This window comes from Xyrauchen texanus, chromosome 6, assembly GCF_025860055.1.
Source record: "Xyrauchen texanus isolate HMW12.3.18 chromosome 6, RBS_HiC_50CHRs, whole genome shotgun sequence".
Lineage (NCBI taxonomy): Eukaryota > Metazoa > Chordata > Actinopteri > Cypriniformes > Catostomidae > Xyrauchen > Xyrauchen texanus.
In genome coordinates this window covers 38,990,571-39,011,284 of record NC_068281.1, presented here as the reverse complement: position 1 = coordinate 39,011,284, position 20,714 = coordinate 38,990,571, and the positions used below count along the sequence as shown (strand labels likewise).

At 37.3% G+C, this 20,714-nt stretch overlaps 1 protein-coding gene across 2 annotated transcripts in view; it reads right to left on the bottom strand.

The window, feature by feature from the left end:
• LOC127644874 (dipeptidyl aminopeptidase-like protein 6) overlaps window positions 1-20,714 on the bottom strand; it is a 144,872-nt gene that overhangs the window by 9,892 nt on the left and 114,266 nt on the right. For both annotated transcript variants that reach the window (XM_052128279.1, XM_052128280.1), the window contains exons 6-16: window positions 20,442-20,494; window positions 19,934-20,015; window positions 17,926-18,046; window positions 10,435-10,589; window positions 8,957-9,054; window positions 7,812-7,938; window positions 7,328-7,366; window positions 7,106-7,213; window positions 6,920-7,011; window positions 5,048-5,095; window positions 4,841-4,953 (exon numbers count right to left, since the gene is read on the bottom strand). In XM_052128279.1, the coding sequence (XP_051984239.1) occupies window positions 4,841-4,953; window positions 5,048-5,095; window positions 6,920-7,011; window positions 7,106-7,213; window positions 7,328-7,366; window positions 7,812-7,938; window positions 8,957-9,054; window positions 10,435-10,589; window positions 17,926-18,046; window positions 19,934-20,015; window positions 20,442-20,494 (1,036 nt within the window). The remainder of the gene's footprint in view (window positions 1-4,840; window positions 4,954-5,047; window positions 5,096-6,919; window positions 7,012-7,105; window positions 7,214-7,327; window positions 7,367-7,811; window positions 7,939-8,956; window positions 9,055-10,434; window positions 10,590-17,925; window positions 18,047-19,933; window positions 20,016-20,441; window positions 20,495-20,714) is intronic.

Below are 20,714 nucleotides of genomic sequence, written 5' to 3'. Positions count from 1 at the left end.
TGTTAACAGACTTTTAAGGAATAGAAATTGGTCCACATTGACTTGCGTTGATGAATATAACCATTCAAATATCTTCGTTTGTGTTCAGCAGAAAAATGTTTAGTAGCTTGATGACAGAATTATCATTTTTGGGTGAACAACTCCTTTAAGATATTTATTTTTCCATGCACTTTCATAAAATACCACTGATTACAACAAAACTCATAATGAGTCTGTTTAACTACATTTTGTCATATCAATAATCATCCAGTAATCCAGTCAAATCCAGTCTTTACGTCTCACAAGCCTACACATAACTCAGTAACAATTCTAGGTTCATTTCAAGTCGGACATGATGAAATGAATGACTTAAACGACTTAAATAACTTAAAAAGAACCGGCTTATAAAACTCGTTTGGGAAGACTACAGACTACACTGTTCGCGTCTGTTTTGCGCAATAAATTGAAAAGAACTGACTCGTAGAGTAATTAGCTCATAAATCAGACTAAATCAGACTACTCGCGGTGTATGTTTGGTGCTGTAAATGCAACAAATCGACTAATAAGAGTAATTCGGTTGGGAATTAGACTACAGTATTTTCTGTATATGTTTGGCACTGTAATTCCTAAGAACCGACTCACCGAGTCATTCATTAAAATTTGGGCAACACTGGTTGTGTTGTAGATTCAAAAGGACTGGTTCACAAGCATCATTCGTTTTGGAATCAGACTACAATTGTCATGCTATATATATATTCGCTTTAGATACAAAATAACCCACTTATAAGAGCAGGAACTAAAAACAGTTTAAGGAACGAAAACAAAAACCAGCAATAAACTGCATTTTTTGCAGATCTTTACCAAAAATGGGAACAAAGTGATTTTCAATTGTTCCAGAGTGAAAATGTTATTTTTAAATGCTGGTAACTGGTTATAACTGGATCATTTTGTTTCGATAATTTTTTCATGAAACCAAAGGCCAAAGGGTTTATCACAGTAAATATTTGGAATTACACCACTTCATGTTGCCTGAATAAATGAAACATGATTGGTCCTGAAGGAAACTACTGAGTCACACATCTCTTTGACTAATTGCCAGTTGTGGATGTCACATTCTCTGAATGAAGACCTTTTTAACAACTATGTATAATTACTACATATACTGTACATGCATGGCTTATTCAGATACAAGGAAAACATTATTAGAGGTAAAAAAAAAAGTACATTTCTCAGATGTTTCCAAGTCTTTACTGAATTATTGTTAGATATGATGCATTAATACAGATTTTATGCTGCCAGGGTTTTATATTTTTTTATGATTAACATTTTTAGTTTGATTAAAACATAGAAAAACAAAACTTAAATACAGAAAATCCACCACCCCCCGAACCTTAACAAACACCCCTGTGGTCTTACATGAACACATATGAAGGAAAACAAAACCAAACAACTAATAGAGGGGAAAAGAGAGGAAAAAAATACATCTAATAATAATTCCTTACATTTATATAGCACTTTTCTAGGCACACAAGCGATTTACATAGTATAGGGGGATTTTCCTCAACCACCACCAGTGTGCAGCATCCACCTGGATGATGCGACGGCAGCCATAGCACGCCAGTACGCTCAACACACACCAGCTATTGGTGGAGAGGAGAGAGTAGAGTAAATCAGCCAATTAATGGATGGGGATTATTAGGAGGGCATGATTGAGAAGAGCCTATGTGGGAAATTTGGCCACTAATTTCCACAAGTTCTCGTGATTTGGATTTTTTGATGACTAAGGCATACTGTATGATCAGACCCTTAAGAACCACCTTGAGTGCCTCCAAAGCCATGCCCACAGAGGATAACGAGGAACGGTTGGTCTCCATATAGACATTGATTTCAGCCTTTAACATTTGTTGGAAATCAGGATTTTGCAAAAGGGATACATTAAAGTGCCAACTATATGATTTGTTTTTCTCCATATATGGCAACTCCTCTAAACTCACCAGGGTGTGATCTTAGAATAAAATGTTTCCAATTGAGCAATCAACAACAGATGAAATGAGGGATTTAGATATATAAAAAAATATATTCTAGAGTAAATCTTATGGACTAATGAAAAGAATGTATAGTCCCTACCAGATGGGTTCAAAAGTCTCCAAATATCTGTAAAACCAAGATTTTTACACATCCTGTGAAGCGTCAATGTTGCTCTAGGTTGCTTGCACACTTTTACTTCACTATGATCAAGGTCCATCAATAGATTAAATTCTCCTACAAATATTATATCATCAGGGGTGCCAACGGTTTGATACTTCCCTTCAAGATCTATAAAAAAGCCTTGATCATCGGCATTAGGTGCCAAATATTAGCCAAAATCAACCTATGCCCCTGAATTTCAGCTAAAACAATAATCTTCCTAATTTTCATAAATCTGTTTGAGAAATTTGAATTATATATGTTTATTTATCAGTGTAATGATTCTCCTGCTCTTACTTGAGCCAACACTAAAGAAAACATGTCCACCCCATATCTTCCCTAATTTTTCAGCTTCCTACGGGAAAAGATTAGTTTCTTGAAGAAACACTATATCATATTTCTAATGTTTCAGAAAATAAATAACCTTCCTTCATTTTATGGGGTGCCCCAACCCATTCACATTCCATGTGGAGAGAGACAATCCATTCATATTAATATTTGACATTTTAATATAATAGAAAAAATAAATTGTCTAAAAAGAAAAGTCCTTGAAGGAGTGTTATTCCACAAAACAAACTCCAGCCACTAGACGGAACCAACACAAAAGAAACAAAAATGGCGCCCAGTTTCCTCAGACAGCCACGAGTAAGTACAGCCACTCAAATGAGAAACACCAAATGGCTTACTCACTCCAATGTTTTTAGGAAGGACCGTGCTTGCTTGGGGCATAAAGATACTTTGCAGCCATCCTTAGTATTTATACTCAGTTTGGCCGGGAACATCAGTACAAAAGTGATCTTCCGTTGATGTAAGAGTTTCTTGCATTCCTTGAATGGATCACGTTTCTCTCTTGTCGAATTCGCAAAGTCTGGGAACAAGAAAATGTTATGATTCTTCCAAGAAAGCTTTCCTTTTCCCCTCGCCTTGCATAACACAAGATCTTTATCAGATAATCTCAGGAATTTGGCAAGGATTGATCGGGGCCTGTCTCCCTCAGCTGATTTACGAGCCGGAACCCTGTGAGCTCGCTCGATTTCCAGCTTATGGCCTGTTATGTCGAGCAGACTCGGGAGGAGCTTGTCTAGGAATTTCACCATATCTCTGCCCTCCTCATGCTCAGGAATTCCAACAATTCGGATGTTATTCCTGCGACTCATATTCTCAAGATCTTCATGTTTTTCAAGAACGTTCCACATCAACTTTGGTCGCCAGCGGATTATCAGATAATTCCCTCTCCGATGACTCCAGATATTTGATCCGCTTCTCAACATCTGCCACTCTTGTAACCAACTCTTGTTGAATTTTGTTTCCATCGGCATAAGGAACGACGTATTACAGTGAGATCTTCTAAGTCAGCAACAACTTTCTTCAGCATCACAAACATGTTGGACAGCTGACACTGAATTTCTTCCGCCGCACCTTCCAAACCGAGTCCCTGGTCCGCAGGCCCGTCAGAGATTTCAGCTTGAGCATGTATGTGTCTTTTAATATCTATTAATATTTGGTTGGGTTCCGGGATTAAAAAATAAAATGGAATGGGTTGTTCAATAGAATAAAAAAAAAAACAGTTCTTGATTTCCAACCCTGTTCATCAGAGATTAGGACCAGTCCCTAGGCTTCTCTGTTCACTGTACGTTATGCAATAATGGTCAACCCTCACAAAATGCAAAATGGCTGAAAAGGTTTCCACCACCATCAAGGTTATCTATTTATAGAACATTGTTTTTTATTATATTGCTGTTGCTCCTGTTTAATAGAAGCAAAAAGCCACCTCAAGCCTTGCATTACTGTGATTTACCTTGGTAAAGAGGGTTTTAGGCTCCATGTTGAGTTTAAGAATACCTCTTACTCGTGGTAAAATCACTGTAACAAATAACCTCTCGTGGCGTATTGCTCCATTGGAAAATAAAGAGACGTTACTAGATAACTGAACATTGAACAATATAACAGAGCCTAAAACTGACCTCTATAATACCACATGATTTAATCCTCACAACAGGTGGAGTTGACTTTATGTGAAATTATCCATCTTTTCTCACTTATTCTGTTGAGAGTTGCACCTCATGAGGTCCGGGCGAGGCAGCATGGCCCATAAGACTCAATTCATCTAATTGATAACACAAACATTGACCTTTCTGTTTTCACAACAGACCCCACTAAGCAGATCAGTGGCCTTGGCAACCACAGTTTATTGTGTTGATGAAAAACACAGCAGGGTAATTTCATGACTAATAGATCAGTGAGAGAGCCAGTGAGCCAAAGAAGACTCAAATAACATGTGAAAAATGTAAACAAGGAAAACCTACACAATGAAACAAAGTAAAAAACAACACAATTTACAAAAATGAACAAAATAAATCAAATTTTTTTAAAAATCTGTACATTTGTCATTCAAATTTGCATTATCTTTCCATTCACAAATTTGTAACGCTACATTTAAATAATTATACATATAATGACTGTCTGGTGTGAATAATGAATAATGACCAGCAGCTTATTAGATGGCAAATTAGTAAATAAATAAATGTGCATGAAATATTCATTTGAGTTCAATTATTTTATTAAATGAGTGGAAAAAGACACTGCAAAATGATATGAAAGACAGGAAACTAGTATAGCTATGTAGGACATCGGTTGCCTGGGAATTATTCGGTTTAGCGTATAGACCACAGACCTTTGCAGTTGAGAAGGAAGTAGTTAGCATCTGGACTGAATGATCCACTGACGTAACCGCAGTTGAATTCACAGGAAAGACAGCGTCGGTTGAAGGAGCCTGTGGTTTCGGCTCTAAATCACAGAACATATCATCAGTGTAAAGATTTCAAACACTTCACTGTATGACATAGTTTTTCACTCATGGATGTACTGTAATTTATCATACCTGTAGAGATGTCGGCATGTTGCATTGTCTTCTGTACTCAGAAAGTAGCTGCAAAGTCATTATGATATCGTGAAATGTCACAGAAAACCATTCTCAATATTTACTTACAATCATGTGGTTGCAAACCTGTCTGGAACACAAAATAAGATATTCTGAAGAATCTTGATGAAGCTCTTTTCCAGCAGTTTAAGTCATTATTCACTGAAAACTTTCCCTCCACCTAAGCTGTCAAAACAAATATGGTGCCGATTGTGCTGTTTGCAGGCTGTGTTCCCCTTCTGTCACTCACTCGACGTTGTGTCGAATGAAGTGACACAAGGGGTCTTCCTGGGACACCAAACGTATCTCTGAACCCGAGAAAAGGCCAATGTCAAGTTGGCATAGCCATGGCAACATTGCGGTCGCGATTTTCTTTTCTCACGAGAGAAAGCCACTTCAGCTGCCCTCCGCATCATTCCTTTTTGCCATGGGATTGAGGATGACCCGGCTGGCGATGAAGGCGATTTGGGGATGACGATGGGCTCGGTTTCACCAGGTAAATCCCCACGAACCACCGAGCTTGGGATGAGTGCGGCTCGCCTTGCGGCCAGCCAGCATTCTGCCTTGAGCCCCCGGAACTGGATGACGATATCGCATCGGAGAGCGTCATAGCGGCGTCTGATGCTGATGACTCGTCTGGGCTGCCACATTTGGGTCTGCTCGGCCAGTCTGAGGCTGATGCGCAGATGTCCGCTATGCTTTCCCGGGCCACCGTGAGCTCGAGGCTGTCTGGCACAGTCACGGCTACTCGATCAGTTCCTTGGGACAGGGCGCCGCTCATTTGTATCGTATTCTGTTAGATTACTAAATTTTGGATTACTTCTTTAGCTCTGGCAGATTTTTTCACTTCACAGAAAGACAAAATACACTTAAAAATACTTAAATAGCTTATGCAGTGTTGCGTCTCAAGTAAATGTATATTGTTTTTTTTACAAAAAATGGGATAATATTAATATTTCCCCAATATTAAAGGTCTTCCTAAAGAATAAAAGAATGTACAGGTATATGACATGAATTTTCTTGAAAGTTTTCATGATAAAATATATTCACGCCTGGTGCATGTAAGGGCTAGAAATACCGTTTTAGCATATCATTAAACTAAATGTTCAGATGGTATTTTACACAATGTTAACTATTTCTGCTGCTCCAAATGTACAAACTTGCTAAAGGCTACAACGGTTCACATTTATCATACAAACATCCTTTATTCTTGTAAAACAATTACCCAAATCGCATAAAAATCATTGACAAACCATTTATTGTTGTAATCGTGTAACTATTGGATTCATGATTGACCTGTCAAAGCATTTGTATGTCATACATGTTTCTGACACCATATCAATCTTTTTACTCGTAACAGTGTGAAAGCACCCTCTCGTATGAATGTAATACATCAATAAAAAGTGTATCACCGCTGTTCAAAAGCTCTTCAGATCAGATGAATGTTTTCCAACTAAACAGACTATATATTAAAGGAAACAAATTACAAAAAAATGCAAAGTACAAAAAACTCTTCAGTAATAAAAAAATGTATTCTGTATGTCACAGAAAGCTCATCGTATGGCTTCAGAATACTTGTACTACAGTGCACAAGTCGTATGGATTACATTTATGGTTCATTAATGATATTTTTGGTCCCATTTTAAAGGTTGACTGACATGGATTTTTGAACTACAGTCACATTTGGAAAAGTGCTTTGTGTAAATTCTTCAAAAACTCTCCTTTTGTATTCCATAGAAAAACAACAGCATACAGATTTGGAATGACATGAGGGTAAGTAAAGGATTTTGGGGTGAACTGTTCCTTTAAGGTTTATTGTGTACTGTTGCTTACACAAGTTTGGTATCTTCATTGAAAGCCAAGATCTGTGTCACATCCCAGTCTCCTGACGTCAGGGACTGCAGCGTGTCTGTGCTGCTATTGGGCTGAAACATACGACAGAAAGTCACTTCTTACATTTAACACCCTGTTAAACCGTCACAAGTGCTCTGGTAGCATGACAGTAAAACGACGGCTCACCTGAGAAGTTGACATGGATATGTGGAAGAACTTCCCTCTGCCCCCTTGTGGAATTGCTCTCGTGAAGAAGAACCTCAGACCGTCTTTGGAGAACAGCGGGGGCTCGTTCTGCAGACAGAATCACCGCTGGCCGTCAGTGGACATGTGAAAAACGCACACACATCCCACACACTGTACATGTCTCTGCAATGAGATTCAGTGTGAACCAGACACATGACTCACCTGTCTGTGCAGCCAGCTTTCACTCTCATCCTCATGTTTCTGAAAACACACCAGAAAATATATCACACATGCTGCACTTGCTTTCACTTTCTCATGTTGTGAGTACTGACTAATCTAAGGATAGCACACTCAAAAATTCATATTCTGTCATCATGGGTTTTCAAATTTGGTTGAACTAGCCCTATAAAAACTCTTTGATCAAAAGGCTTATGCTTAAATGCTTGAGATTAATTTTGAAGACAAATCTAATTTGTGCCTGCATATGGCATAAGTGGATGAGGTGGAAATGACAGCAGAGCTGTAATCTAGGTAAAGGATGTCTACTTTCAAGAAGCTAAAAATGGTAGATACATAATTCCCATAATTCCATTTCATAGTTGTAATGACTTCACTATTATTCTAAAAGGTGGAACTGTAAATAGCATTCATAAAGAATGAGTAGGCGTGTCAAAACTTGGCCGGCGGTGATGTTTTCAGAAGGTACCTTGGTGCAGATGCCTGTGGTGGCTTCACACAAGGTGAGGATGGAGTTGTTCTGGCCTCGGTTCAGCCAGTTTACTGCAAGCTTGGTGCTGGTTGCCCATTTCACCATGGTGATATAGTACTCCTTCCTGCAGAGAGATGTGAGCAAGAATAATCACTACACAACTGTCACATTCACAGACATTTTTGTGGGTAAATGTGTTTATTAAAAGAAAAAACGGCATTTGGTCAAAGTTGATAACTATTGGCTTTAAGGAATATTTTGTGTCCAGCACAAGTTGAGCTCAATCGACAGCATTTGTGTTGATTACCACAAACATTACTTTAGATTCATTCTTTCTTTTTTTAATAATACTAAAAAAGCAAAAATCGACGTTACAGCCAGGCACTTACAATGTAAGTGAATGGGGCCAATTTTTAGAGGGTTTCAAGGCAGTAATTTGAAGCTGATAATTTTATAAAAGCACTTAAATGAATTCTTCTGTTAAAACTTGTGTATCATTTTAGAATTTGTTGACATTATAGCATCATGGCAACTAAGTTGTAAAATTGGCTATAACTTTACACAGGAAAGGCTAGTAAGCGATTTTATCACACTAAAATCATGTTTACACAACTGATTTACATATCAGTGGTTAACACGCATATTGTTTTTGTCTTGTGGCTATACTTTTGAAATAGTGAGTATTTTAAAATGTACAGATTGGTCCCCATTTACTTCCATTGTAAGTGCCTAACTGGAACCTACAATTGTGCTTTTTTTAAAGAAAAGGGACGAGACACATTTTTTTTTTGTGGTAAACAACATAATGCCATAAATGCTGTCGAGTGAGCTTAACTTGTGTTGAACCCTGAGTATTCCTTAAATTCAGAAAAATTACACAACCATGGAAAATATGGTAAATGGTCTGCGCTTATATAGCGCTTCTTTTAAACTTAGAGGTTACATACATTCACACACACACTCATACACCAATGGCCGCAGAGCTGCCATGCAAGCATCTATGTTCACAGATGCCACTTGGTTTGATAGTTGTATGTCATTTTCATTTGAATATATCTTGGGTCCACTACAAAATTTCTTAAGTAACAAATAGTCTTAAGAATCAAACATTTCTTGTTCTGTGGTTGTTGGCAGATTCTAACCTTATTCTGGGATCCTCTGGTTTTCTCATCCTCACTGTGTGTAAAGGGCCATTTAGACTCACCACTGACAGGTAAATATCAGGGTTCTCCTCTCCAGCCTACAGAGCGAAACAGAGATTAAAGTCACCGAGTTGTGAAATAAATCACAGTAAGATATTCATGTCCTGTTCTCAATGTTTGACCAATTTATTTCCATAACATTTCTTATGATTTGTGATTACTGCATAAGATCATTCAAATTTGTGAATCGGAGCACCCTTTTGAGAATCGTCTTAAAAGAATAATTTGATCACAAATCGCACATTACTGTTGTTTGCAAGAATGTTTTCTGCACAATTAGATCTTAACCCATAAATGCATGGGCATTTCACCAAATAATTACATACTTCGGGTCTGTAGCAAAATTAAAAGCAAATAAAACCATAGAATATATTCTGCTATATTTTGATGGTATTTTTTTCATATATCAAAGAGATGATGCAACAAACAATAGAACGGGATTAATTATTTACATACTGAAATTTTAAGAAAGGCAACTGGCTTTAAAACACATATTCAGCTACACTTAACACATAAGTTACACATATGTATTTCCTCAGGCACTTATTGAGTCTAAATAGACATACTGTACAACCCACAGAATTTCATTAATATGCCCAAATGTCAATAGCAATATAAATTGTTTCACGTGTTACACTTGCTATAGTTTACTTCCACATTGCTTTTTCATCAAATAGCAATGTCAAAAGCCAATCACTGAAACAATATTGCCACCCTATGTAACAAATAACATGTATTATATGTATGTTTACACACATATGGGATACTGGTAATTGACTATATTTGCGCAGAAAATTGACATGATATAGTAGTAATTTTTCGAGATATAGTAAATAAAAATTGTGTAGTTACAAAATGATAGAATAGGTGTCCTGTGATAGTGAACATATATGAAATAACAATAAAAAATAATTTATGGTAGTGCACATATAAATTGCAACACAATTACATATCTTGTGTCACTAATGACCCATATACTTTTAGTAATTAAGCAACAAATTACACAAAAAAAATAGATACACATTTTTTACCTTTCAGCATTTTGTTATTGTTACACTATTCATAATTGTTTTGTTTTGAGAAATACAAAAAGGGGGGGGGGGGGATTACCCCCACCCACCCACACACACACACACAACATTGGAGGTATGCATTTAAGGGTAATATCATAAGCTTGGATTTTAAAGCTCAGGTTTATAAATGAATTGTGAGGACTTGCCATCCAGAATCACATGATCACAAACAGCTAAATAATTTCCTTGCAGTAGTTTTTTCGATGGAACGGCCCTTGCGAAGGGATTTCATTGGTCGCTTTCAATAGGAATAAGACCCTATAAATAGTGTTAATTTCCTGTAGTTGTATTCGCCTTGACATCAAAACCTTGTTTTGAACTTTGAAAGGACCAGCAGAGATTTACTTTAGGATAGCGGTACTCCTGTCCAGTGGGATACGGTGTGCCTGTGAACATGGGTATCTCCATCTTGGGCACCTGGGTATCATTGATGGTGGCATATGCCAGTCTGAGACCATCCGGTGACCACCAGTGGGCGATATGACTCTGGAAGATCTCCTCTACAACATAAAAAAAAATATATATATTTATATTAAAACCCAAAATTGAATTATAAATCATGCATTATTATCCTATGAAGGCTGTCAACACTGGACACAAACAAGTGACACATGTCCTGCAAGATTGGAGCGTTGTTGCATAGTGACTGTATGTTTGACAGATGCATAGACGCTACTATGCATTAGAAGATAAAATATCTTTTCAAGCAATGCAGGCAGAGGGCAGGCTGCAAAATACATAACTGTAACATGAGCAAAAAGCAGAGTGTGTGATTTATCGCATCCATTTGGTATAGTCCTCTGTCTCTGGGGTCTCATCCATCACTCTATAAAGCTGACAGCCGCTGAGTTAGAGCAGCACCAGCACGGCCATGACACCAGAGAATGTGAAATATGACTTCCTGTAGCACCAGCAAAATGGACCTCCAGAGCTCATTAAGTCATTATGGAACAATTCAAATCTGAACTATACGAGGGGAACTTTGGCATTGCCAAACTATACGAGGTTTCACAACATCATGAAACTGAAAGACCTGCATGAGCAACAAAGCACCACAAAATTCTGTCATCATTCCCCCCCCCCCCCATGTTAGTTAAAGGGGTCATGACATGAGAAACCAAATTTGCCTTGATCTTTTGGTATATAAGAGGTCTTTGTATCATTAAAACGTCCTGCAAGTTTAATATTTTAAGACGTCCTCCCCATTCTAAACGAATCATTTATTTAATCAAGCTCAAAATACAGCTCGTTCTGGATTCATGGTTAGAAGTGACGTGTCGGTTAGAAGTGACGTAACAGCGTTTGCATATGACCGCCTCCAGCACAAGATAACTACGATTTAAGCGCAAGACAACTACGCTCATTTCGTATCGCCGTGCGCCTCACAAGTGTTCAGTCGATGGACGGAGAGCTCTGACAGAGACTACTTGTGCACAGGAAAATTACGATGCCACACCGATGTGCTGTTCCTGGCTGTGGTCAAACAAAACCTCTGAATAAGCTGCCGAAAGATCCAGACGTCAGGGAAAAATGGATGCAGTTTATTTTTTGCGGACGTCCCAGTCACGGCAGTGTTAACTTAAGCGTTTGTTCTGTACATTTTAAGGATGACTGTTTTGAGAACAAATCTCAATATGATGCTGGCTTTGCCAGAAAACTGTTGCTCAAAGATAAGTCCGTGCCGACTATTCTGGGAACAACGACGACGCAAACTGTAAGTAATCTATTTTAAACTTTAAACTACTTTTTAAAGCGCAATTTCATTCATTATGAATAATCACAGTGTTTTTACTTAGTTTACTTGCATATTGTTCTGGCTGGGAGCGTCAATAATTGATACATAGGCACTGACGTTAGCCAATCATAACAGTGGGCGTTAACACTGAAGTCTTAAATGGAAAACGCCCCCAAAACAGACTGTTTGAATCAGAGGATGAGAAACAGGGTGGGAAAAGGTCATAAATCACTAGATTTTAAAAGTTTTTCTTAAAAAAAAATATATTAATACTATAATTGCACCTAAGGGAACATAATAATACAATAAAAAAAACCATGTCATGACCCCTTTAAACATGAAAGGGGCTCTCATGCAGAATGTCAGAAATTCTGACAACGTCCACATTAAACTGGATTCATTAAAAATATTTTATTTAAAAACACTAAAATGGCGTTATTGTCCATCGAAAACTGAGCTTTTCGAAAACGCTTTTGCAAGTGGATACATTTGAAAACGCTGTATTCACGTTGTAGAGTTGACTGGGAAAACTGAGCTTTGAGAAACAATTATATATTTGTTGTCAGGTGATGCAGTCACACAGTGATCCATACAGCCCATATTGTAGCAGCATTGTTGTGCCTGTTATCCACTTTGATAATGTTGATATAGATAAATGTTATTTTGTGCAAACTTAACATTGCATTCCCTCAAAGGCGAAGTTTACTCAGAATTGGTGTCCGGCCACAGAATACAAGGACAAGCCACGCTTCTTATGTTTCTTTTTTCCAATGCAGAGTAAGGGGATTTAAGCATTTTCAGACATTTCAGTGTGGCTGAGCAACGTTTGGAAAACATTTGAAAACACCAGTGTGGACAGAGAGCGTTTCGAGAGGAAAATTCTAATTTATCCGGATTAATGTGGACGTAGTCTCTGTTTTCCATTCAACACCATAAAAGTGTGCAACTTTTGCATTGTATGCATTGATAATATTCCCATCTAATGTAGCTCTTAAATTTCATTTTAGTTTTCAAACATGCAACGTTCCAATCAGTCATGTGACATACAAAAAACAATGCCATTTGGCGTTAATGACATCAAACATGACATAACGCATTTAAAGGCGTCATATTTGAACTGCCACACATACAAATCATGTCCAAGGGGAAGATTATCAGTGAATCACGACTTCAGTTTTGGTTTGTTCTTGCACAAACCAATTTTACTGTGGCTTCACAAGTCTTAGAATATAGTACACAACTACTATAAACTACTTTTATTTGCAGTAAAAATCCTCAAAAATAATCTGGCAATAGTTTGCCTGACAACTTTTGTGTTTCAAGAAAATGAGAGTGAGTAAAACAAAAGTTTCATTTTTTTGCAGAACTATCCCTTTAAGTTTCCTCTGTAAATCAATATAATCTCAGTTCAGTCTGTTTTGATAAACATGTTTTGTGACTCGAAAATGTGAAACCACAGGATGGCAGTAGAGATCCTTTACAAAGAGCAGAATAACAGCCATAATACGAGAATGTGACTAAGTATAGCCTCAGACTGAGATATTAATCTAGGGTAAAACCAATTACTGAACATGAAAACCACATGTTAACCATGTGCCACAGACAAATATACACCCATAGTGCTCTTAGCCAGCAGGAAATGATAATACTATAGAACTGATAATCATAGTAATCATAAGCACAAAAACAATTAGCAAATAAACACCTTTAAATCATATAGGTGTACTGTATTACATACATAACAGACATACAAGACAGACAACAGTTATATAGCAATCCGTTAGCCTGCAATCTTATGAAAGACAAGTGATTGAATTGGTCATACAAACTATAAAACATATTTCCACCAAGCGTAGTGCACATGATATAAACACTGTTTTTATGAACACTAAATGTATTATGTTTCCACAGAGGTACAAATGCCACATGTGATTCAGCTTCTGTGCCTCTTCCCTTACTTTGTTCCACCAAAGCACAAAAGTGAACGTTTTGTGGAAGTTTTGAAGCCTATATCAATATAAATCCAAGTAAGGAGTAATGTGTATTGCACATGTGCGGGTGAGAGAGAGAGAGAGTGATTATACATATACTGTATATGATTGTCTGCAGGGACTTTAAGGGCAAACAGTGTTGAAAAAGTGATTTTACACCATTTAACAGCATGTACGACTGAAAAGTAGATGTGGTCATCACAACAAATAAATAGCTTCCAGAGCCCGAGGTAGTACATACAGATGTTATCATGAGAGGGACTGGCAAACATAGCACAAAAATGGCTGAATGAGAATGAAATGGTGTAACAATGATAAACGGTCTTAAAAAAAAACATTCATATTTCAAATAGTCAATCAATTTATGGCATCAGTCTAATTTATAGTCTGCTTAGAAACTAGCCAAGATTATTTAATAGCACTCAGTGGCACCTCAGCTCCGCTCTACACGTCCTGATGAAGATGTCACATTTGATAAATTAGCAGTTTTGTGTGTGTGTGTGTCAAACCCACACTGCTGCTTAACAGTGACACTGATCCTGCTCTGATCAAAAGCACAATCACCACACGCACGCGCGCACACGCACACGCACACGCACACGCACACACACACACACTTTTACATTTTCAAAAAAAAAACATTGTTTAGTATGTTTTTTAAGCCTTTTGGTTTATGAGGTTTATGATGGTTCATAATTACACGTGTATAATCTAGAATAGTTCTAGTGAGTAGTAATCCATATATACCTGAACACACACACAGGAGACTAAACCTATATTATTATACAACTCTCCGCAATACTTGATTCTGATTAGTCCAGTGTGGCATTCTGCTGTCAAATATTTTTTGTGACCACTGTTCAAGGCAACTAAAATAAGATATCAAGACTCTTTTTACAAATGAACTAAGTATATGCCATTTTGCACACAAATAATTAAAAACTTGATTCAATGGCGCAATCAAAAACCTTAAGCCATAATAAACATATTCCTAATGAAAATAGTGAACTTCAAACTGCAACAATAGTTGTATTGAATAATACAATCCCAGGTTATTGTGGGAGATTATATTTGTACACAGGCTCAAATCCCAGTGTTGCACTGGATTATATAAAGATTAAACCTGGAGTTCACATCCCACTGCTGTTCATACACAAACAATTCTAATAATTATCTACATTTCATTAACAATGATTGGAAAATGTTGATCTTACTGTGGTGGTATTAGTTGAGATCTATGATTATATATGCTTATGTTAAAATTTAAACTTAGGGATTTAATTAAAGATTTAGGAATGTTGGGGCCTGGGTAGCTCAGCGAGTATTGACGCTGACTACCAACCCTGGAGTCGCAAGTTTGAATCCAGAGTGTGCTGAGTGGCCAGCCAGGTCTCCTAAGCAACCAAATTGGCCCAGTTGCTAGGGAGGGTAGAGTCACATGGGGTAACCTCAGTGTAGTCGCGATTAGGGGTTCTTGCTCTCAATGGGGCACGTGGTAAGTTGTGTGTGTGGATTGGGAAGAGTAGCATGAGTCTCCACATGCTGTGAGTCTCCTCGGTGTTATGCACAGCGAGCCATGTGATAAGATGTGCAGATTGACTGTCTCAGAAGCGGAGGTAACTGAGACTTGTCCTCCGCCACCTGGATTGAGATGAATAACCATGCCACCACAAGGACCTACTAAGTAGTGGGAATTGGGCATTCCAAATTGGGAGAAAAGTGAATAAAAAATAAATCGATAAATTAAAAAGATTAAGGAATGTTGCATATCTTGACTAACATTCAGAAAGTCCTTGAATGTGTTCAGACAGACTGAATTCATGCTTCAGTCTTATTCATAAACAAATTCCTCATACTTTTCTGAATAATCAAGTGATGAGTGTATGAATAGAGATGCAAACAATGGCTTATGTCACAGTTAAAGGTCTTTTTTATGTTGAGATACTTTCTCTTCTCCCAGCTGAATATGCAGAGACAACTATAGGTCTGTGCATTTCCCAAACAACAGTGTAACTCACTGCTTAACAACCATAGTACGATGCATTGCTGTGGAAATGAACTAGCTAGTCAAGACTGTTCCCTGAAAGCACTATTCGAATCACGTTGTTTCAACAAAATATAGCTGTCATTAATGCCGTTATGCATGGGGTGGGGAAATAACTTCTGCAAATATTAAATTATAAAAGCTCATTTACACATACACCAGAAAGCCGTTTAATGCAAGAAAGCTGCATGTACTGTGTATAATGTAACAGATGGATTGCGCTGTAATAGTGGGGTTTCCCTCTACATCAGACTTCAGTGTTCCCCGATGCACTTGAGCATATACACACATGCACACTCATACATACAGTATAAAGCCACTTATGCATTAACATAAATACATAAAAGCCATGATCTTCGACAGAAACCGTTCGTGATAAAGCACTTTCTCTTAACAGCCTTTAAACGCTTAAACTGCTGCACTCGAGTTTACGTACATGAAGTTATAGAACGGCGCTTTCTGCAAAACCCCAGAGTAAATTGTTTTCTTAAATGTGTGAAAACAAAGTGTTGACAAAATTAAAGATAGAAATTGAATGAAAGATATAGACGCCTCAGCAAAGCCAAGTTTTCTCCACCCAGCTAACTAAAAGGGAACTATGCTTCTAATCACAGGAACTGCGGTTCCGGAAAACACCGGGTATGACCACTGTTGGCTAACAATGCATTTGTGAAATGCACCCCTGATCCAGTGACATTGGTGATGCTAGGGGCACAGAAATGGCACACTTCACCATTCAATAGTCTTCATTGCAATGATGTTTTGCGCTAGAACTATGGCTGCCAATCAATTAAAATTGTTAATTGAATTAATGACATGACATGCCGAATAATTAATTAAAATAATCATAATTAATCGCAGATCAATTATGCTGAGAAAGGCCCAAATTAAGATCACTCAATATAAATAGTACAGTACATAATTCAAGAAATTCTAAATATATTATAATGCATACTGTTTAATAATTCAGATATTCAAATTGAAACATATTGCATTATTGTGTCAGATGAGTAAAGCATTGATTAGACAATAAAAAAGTGGCTTTAGAAGTCAATATGTTGTTTGATTTATACCTATATCATTGAACAAGCCTACATTCAAAAGCAATCCATTTCTTCATATTTTTGGTTCACTGTTGTCTCTCCCTTTAAAAACCAATAAGCTGTAGGTTGAAGTGTGAGACTTTAGCATGAGCCAATAGCATTCAACTGAATGTACTGGTATACTCAAAAATCCCTCACTGATGTTGTCTGTGAATGAGGATCTGCTGACTGACTGAACAAGAGGGGTTAAAGTTGTTTGTTCAGTCAGTTGCATTTAACAAGGATATAAAGGGGTACAAATGCACTAGTTTATAGGTATGCACAAAACATAATCCCCAAATTATGAATGTGCAAAAGGAATCTGAAGAATCTTTTTGGTGAATGGATTCAAAAGACACAAGTCACTAGTATGAATCACAATCCCCAGCACTATATGTGAGCGGCTATCATACTGTAGTGGCACTGCTTGTGAGGTTTGTTAAGGTGTGCTGACTGCCCCCTGCTGATGTGGCTTGTAAAAACACAAAGTTACATGTACATCAAGCTTGAATTGCTCCGATGGAAGGAAAATGCATACTTGTATTACGGAGTTTACACTCGGGTCAGTGGGCATGATTAATCGTTAATGTTTTTAACTCATTATTTTTTACATAATTAATTAATTGAGTTAAGGGGTTAAATCGACAGCCCCAGTTAGAACATGTCCAAGATGTCCAGAACCGAGACAAAGACAGGATAATCTTGACATCCTAAGTCACATTCAAATGCTCAAAATCTGACATATTCCAGCAATGCACTTGCTTATAAAGAAATACAAAGTAATACATTCAAACTGCACCCGTATTACTCCAGAAGAATGGTTCTGAGTCCGAGCGTGGGTCAGACATGCACAAAAGCAATATGTACAAAAAAAACTTCCTTCCCCCAGAGTAAGCACATCAGACATTCACAATCACAGCAGCTTTTTTATTACATACACACACTCCACTGGCTCTTTTATTATTCATGCTTATAGGGCTTTACCTTCATAGAGCCAGTCAGCCAGTCCATTAAATATGACCCCCTGACTGCCCGTGGAAACCAGGCGGATTGATGGACTGTTCACTCGCGCTTTGTAGTAGATGTTATTCTCAAAGATGAAAATCTGTCAGGGAAGAAGAATAACCGATTCAATGAAAGACAACGCTAACCTGAAAATAATGTCCTAAGTCATTTTTTATGGTGACGATATTTAACCACAAATCAATAGAAAAAAATAAATAATTGTTGCATAAATAAAACGATTTTTAAACGATTATTATTATTATTACTTGCTATATTACAGCATCTCCTCCTCTACATCTCTATCTTTGCTCATCCACGACCATCATTTTTATCTCAGTCGTCACTTATTTATGTCTTGCTCTCGTTCCCTGGAGGAATCTGGGATGTGACCTTCAGTGTAGGTTCTGGCTGTGCTGGCCCTTGCCGATTACTCTGTCATGGAAAACTAATTGCTGCAGGCGTCAGAGAAGCACTGGGTGTGGGGCGACAAGCGGGTGCCCACAAAATGACACACCTGATGCTCCATAACTCACTGACATATGTATATGGGAGTGTGTATGTGTGTGTGCTAGTAAAACAAAGAAAATATCTGTACGGCTATGATAATGCAAAGCAATTACCATTTTTTTATATGATGTTTGTGTTTGCCGGTATGCATGCTAGAGAAGGTATAAAACTTAAAGCTATCGAGGCTTGAATTATATTGCATTGATTTATTTGTCTAGTTGACTAATAACAGAAGAGAACTTCCACAATCAGGCCAATATGACCAGCTCAGACTTTTAGACGCAGTGCTGTACAGGTATTGCTTAACGCTTTACACTTATTAATCAAAATATCGAACGGAATGAATTTACCAATCACAACTCAGTATGCAAATATTATAATGATGTCATCACAAGAGTTTTGGGGGATTTACTTGCAGGAGCTTCATCCTTATTTTTCTCATAATATACAGTAAATTGTTATTTTTATCTTTAATATGAGTGTGTGTGTGTATATATATATATATATATAATAAAAACTTTTACAAAAATGGCATTGAATCCTCTATACTTACTGGTCAATTGTGCCATTCTGCAGCCAGATATTTTAGCATAATGATCGCTAAACTGTATATTTGACAGTTGTTCATAGATAGCAACCAATCTCCTACAGTTGTCTAGTTTCATCTCTCTAGTAGGGTACAACATGTCTAAAGGCACCTCTTAAGGAATTAAAAGAAAATAATAATAATTTCCTGGTCACAAAGTGTCTCACAATTCAAAAAGTACATTTATTGTTATTGAATATTGATGAAGCAACATAATTTGCATGAAAATAAGTAACAACAGAATGTTCTTTTTAACAAAATTTTCTGGGGTAAAAGGCTCCCAAACTTGCGGTAAACAGACAGATAGATAGTAAACAAATACCTGTAAATTCTCAAAATAAATGTGATAATTTACAGGATTTTCATTAGCAAGATAAAGTTACAACATTTAAAAAATAATTCAATATTAGATCAAATGACCTCAAAATCAAACTTAAACATTACAAACATTGATTTCATGGATCAGGACAATTTCGCAATGCATAGTGACAAACAGGTAGGAAAGTAGTTTTTGAATCTATTTAGGGTTTTTGGGGAAAATCAAATCAAAGGTGCCGTATACCCCAGGGGGGCCTTTAGCCCCATTGTACCCTACTGCACGGTCTCAACTCACATCAATATTCCATGTCCATTTACAGTATTTATTTATTTGGTAATAAGATACTATTTGGTAATAACTGGGATAACAGTCATTATTCCCTTTAAGGATGATACAAGACTCATTCGTTTCACATTGGGTTCCTGGTGTGGGTTTATTTTGCTGTAATGATTAGATGACTTTACATTGTCCCATACTTATTGTGGTTATCTATTATAAACTATTACTTATTGTTGGTTTTGTTGTTGAGGCATTTAGTGATTGGTACATTAAAGATCAACGCTAAAATCTCTTACCAGTTGTTGTCCTTTTGGGCCCCATCCAGCATACTGCATTGGAGTGTTCTGTACTTCATTAGGGGTCAGGTCCATTTTCTCTCTGAGAAAAACACAATGTATTCTTATAACAAGAACAGCAGAACTTTGTATGTGTATTTAACCTGTTTGATGGCTAATAACCACAGTAACCAATAATATGACATGCGTTGATGTATTTCATGGGTCAAAATTTCAAAATTTTCTCAGGTGTTAAAGATTAAGAGTAAAGAATAATGTAGAATAGGGAGGACACACACTATGACGACAAGTAAGTTTTGCAGAGGCCAGGCTAGCACTGGGGAAATTACTTAATTTCTTGGAAAACACACAAGGTGGCAGTGCTACCCATAGTTCAGTTCTCCAGACTAGAGTGGATCTATCCAATCTGCACTCTGTACAGCTCAGTGATCTGAACACATACTGTATCAGGGTCAGAATAAACCAATTATGAGTGAAAAGATAATTCAGTCATGACAACAGGACTTACAGAGTTTCAAGGCTGCAGATGATGTAATAGGCCATGAAGGAGTACTGATAGAGCTACAAAACAAAGACAGACAAACAGAAAACTCATCTTTTACACAGAGATATGATACAATCAATTCTTCATACTTTTTTTCTCTCTCTGCAGTTTTATCATCCACCAGCTGAAAATCACTTATCCAATCGCTTAGAAACTAACTGAGATCAAGTAATTGAGGTCTTATTCATATCAGTAGCACAAATGGTGCAGTGTCACGTTTAGATGTGTTTTTGGTCA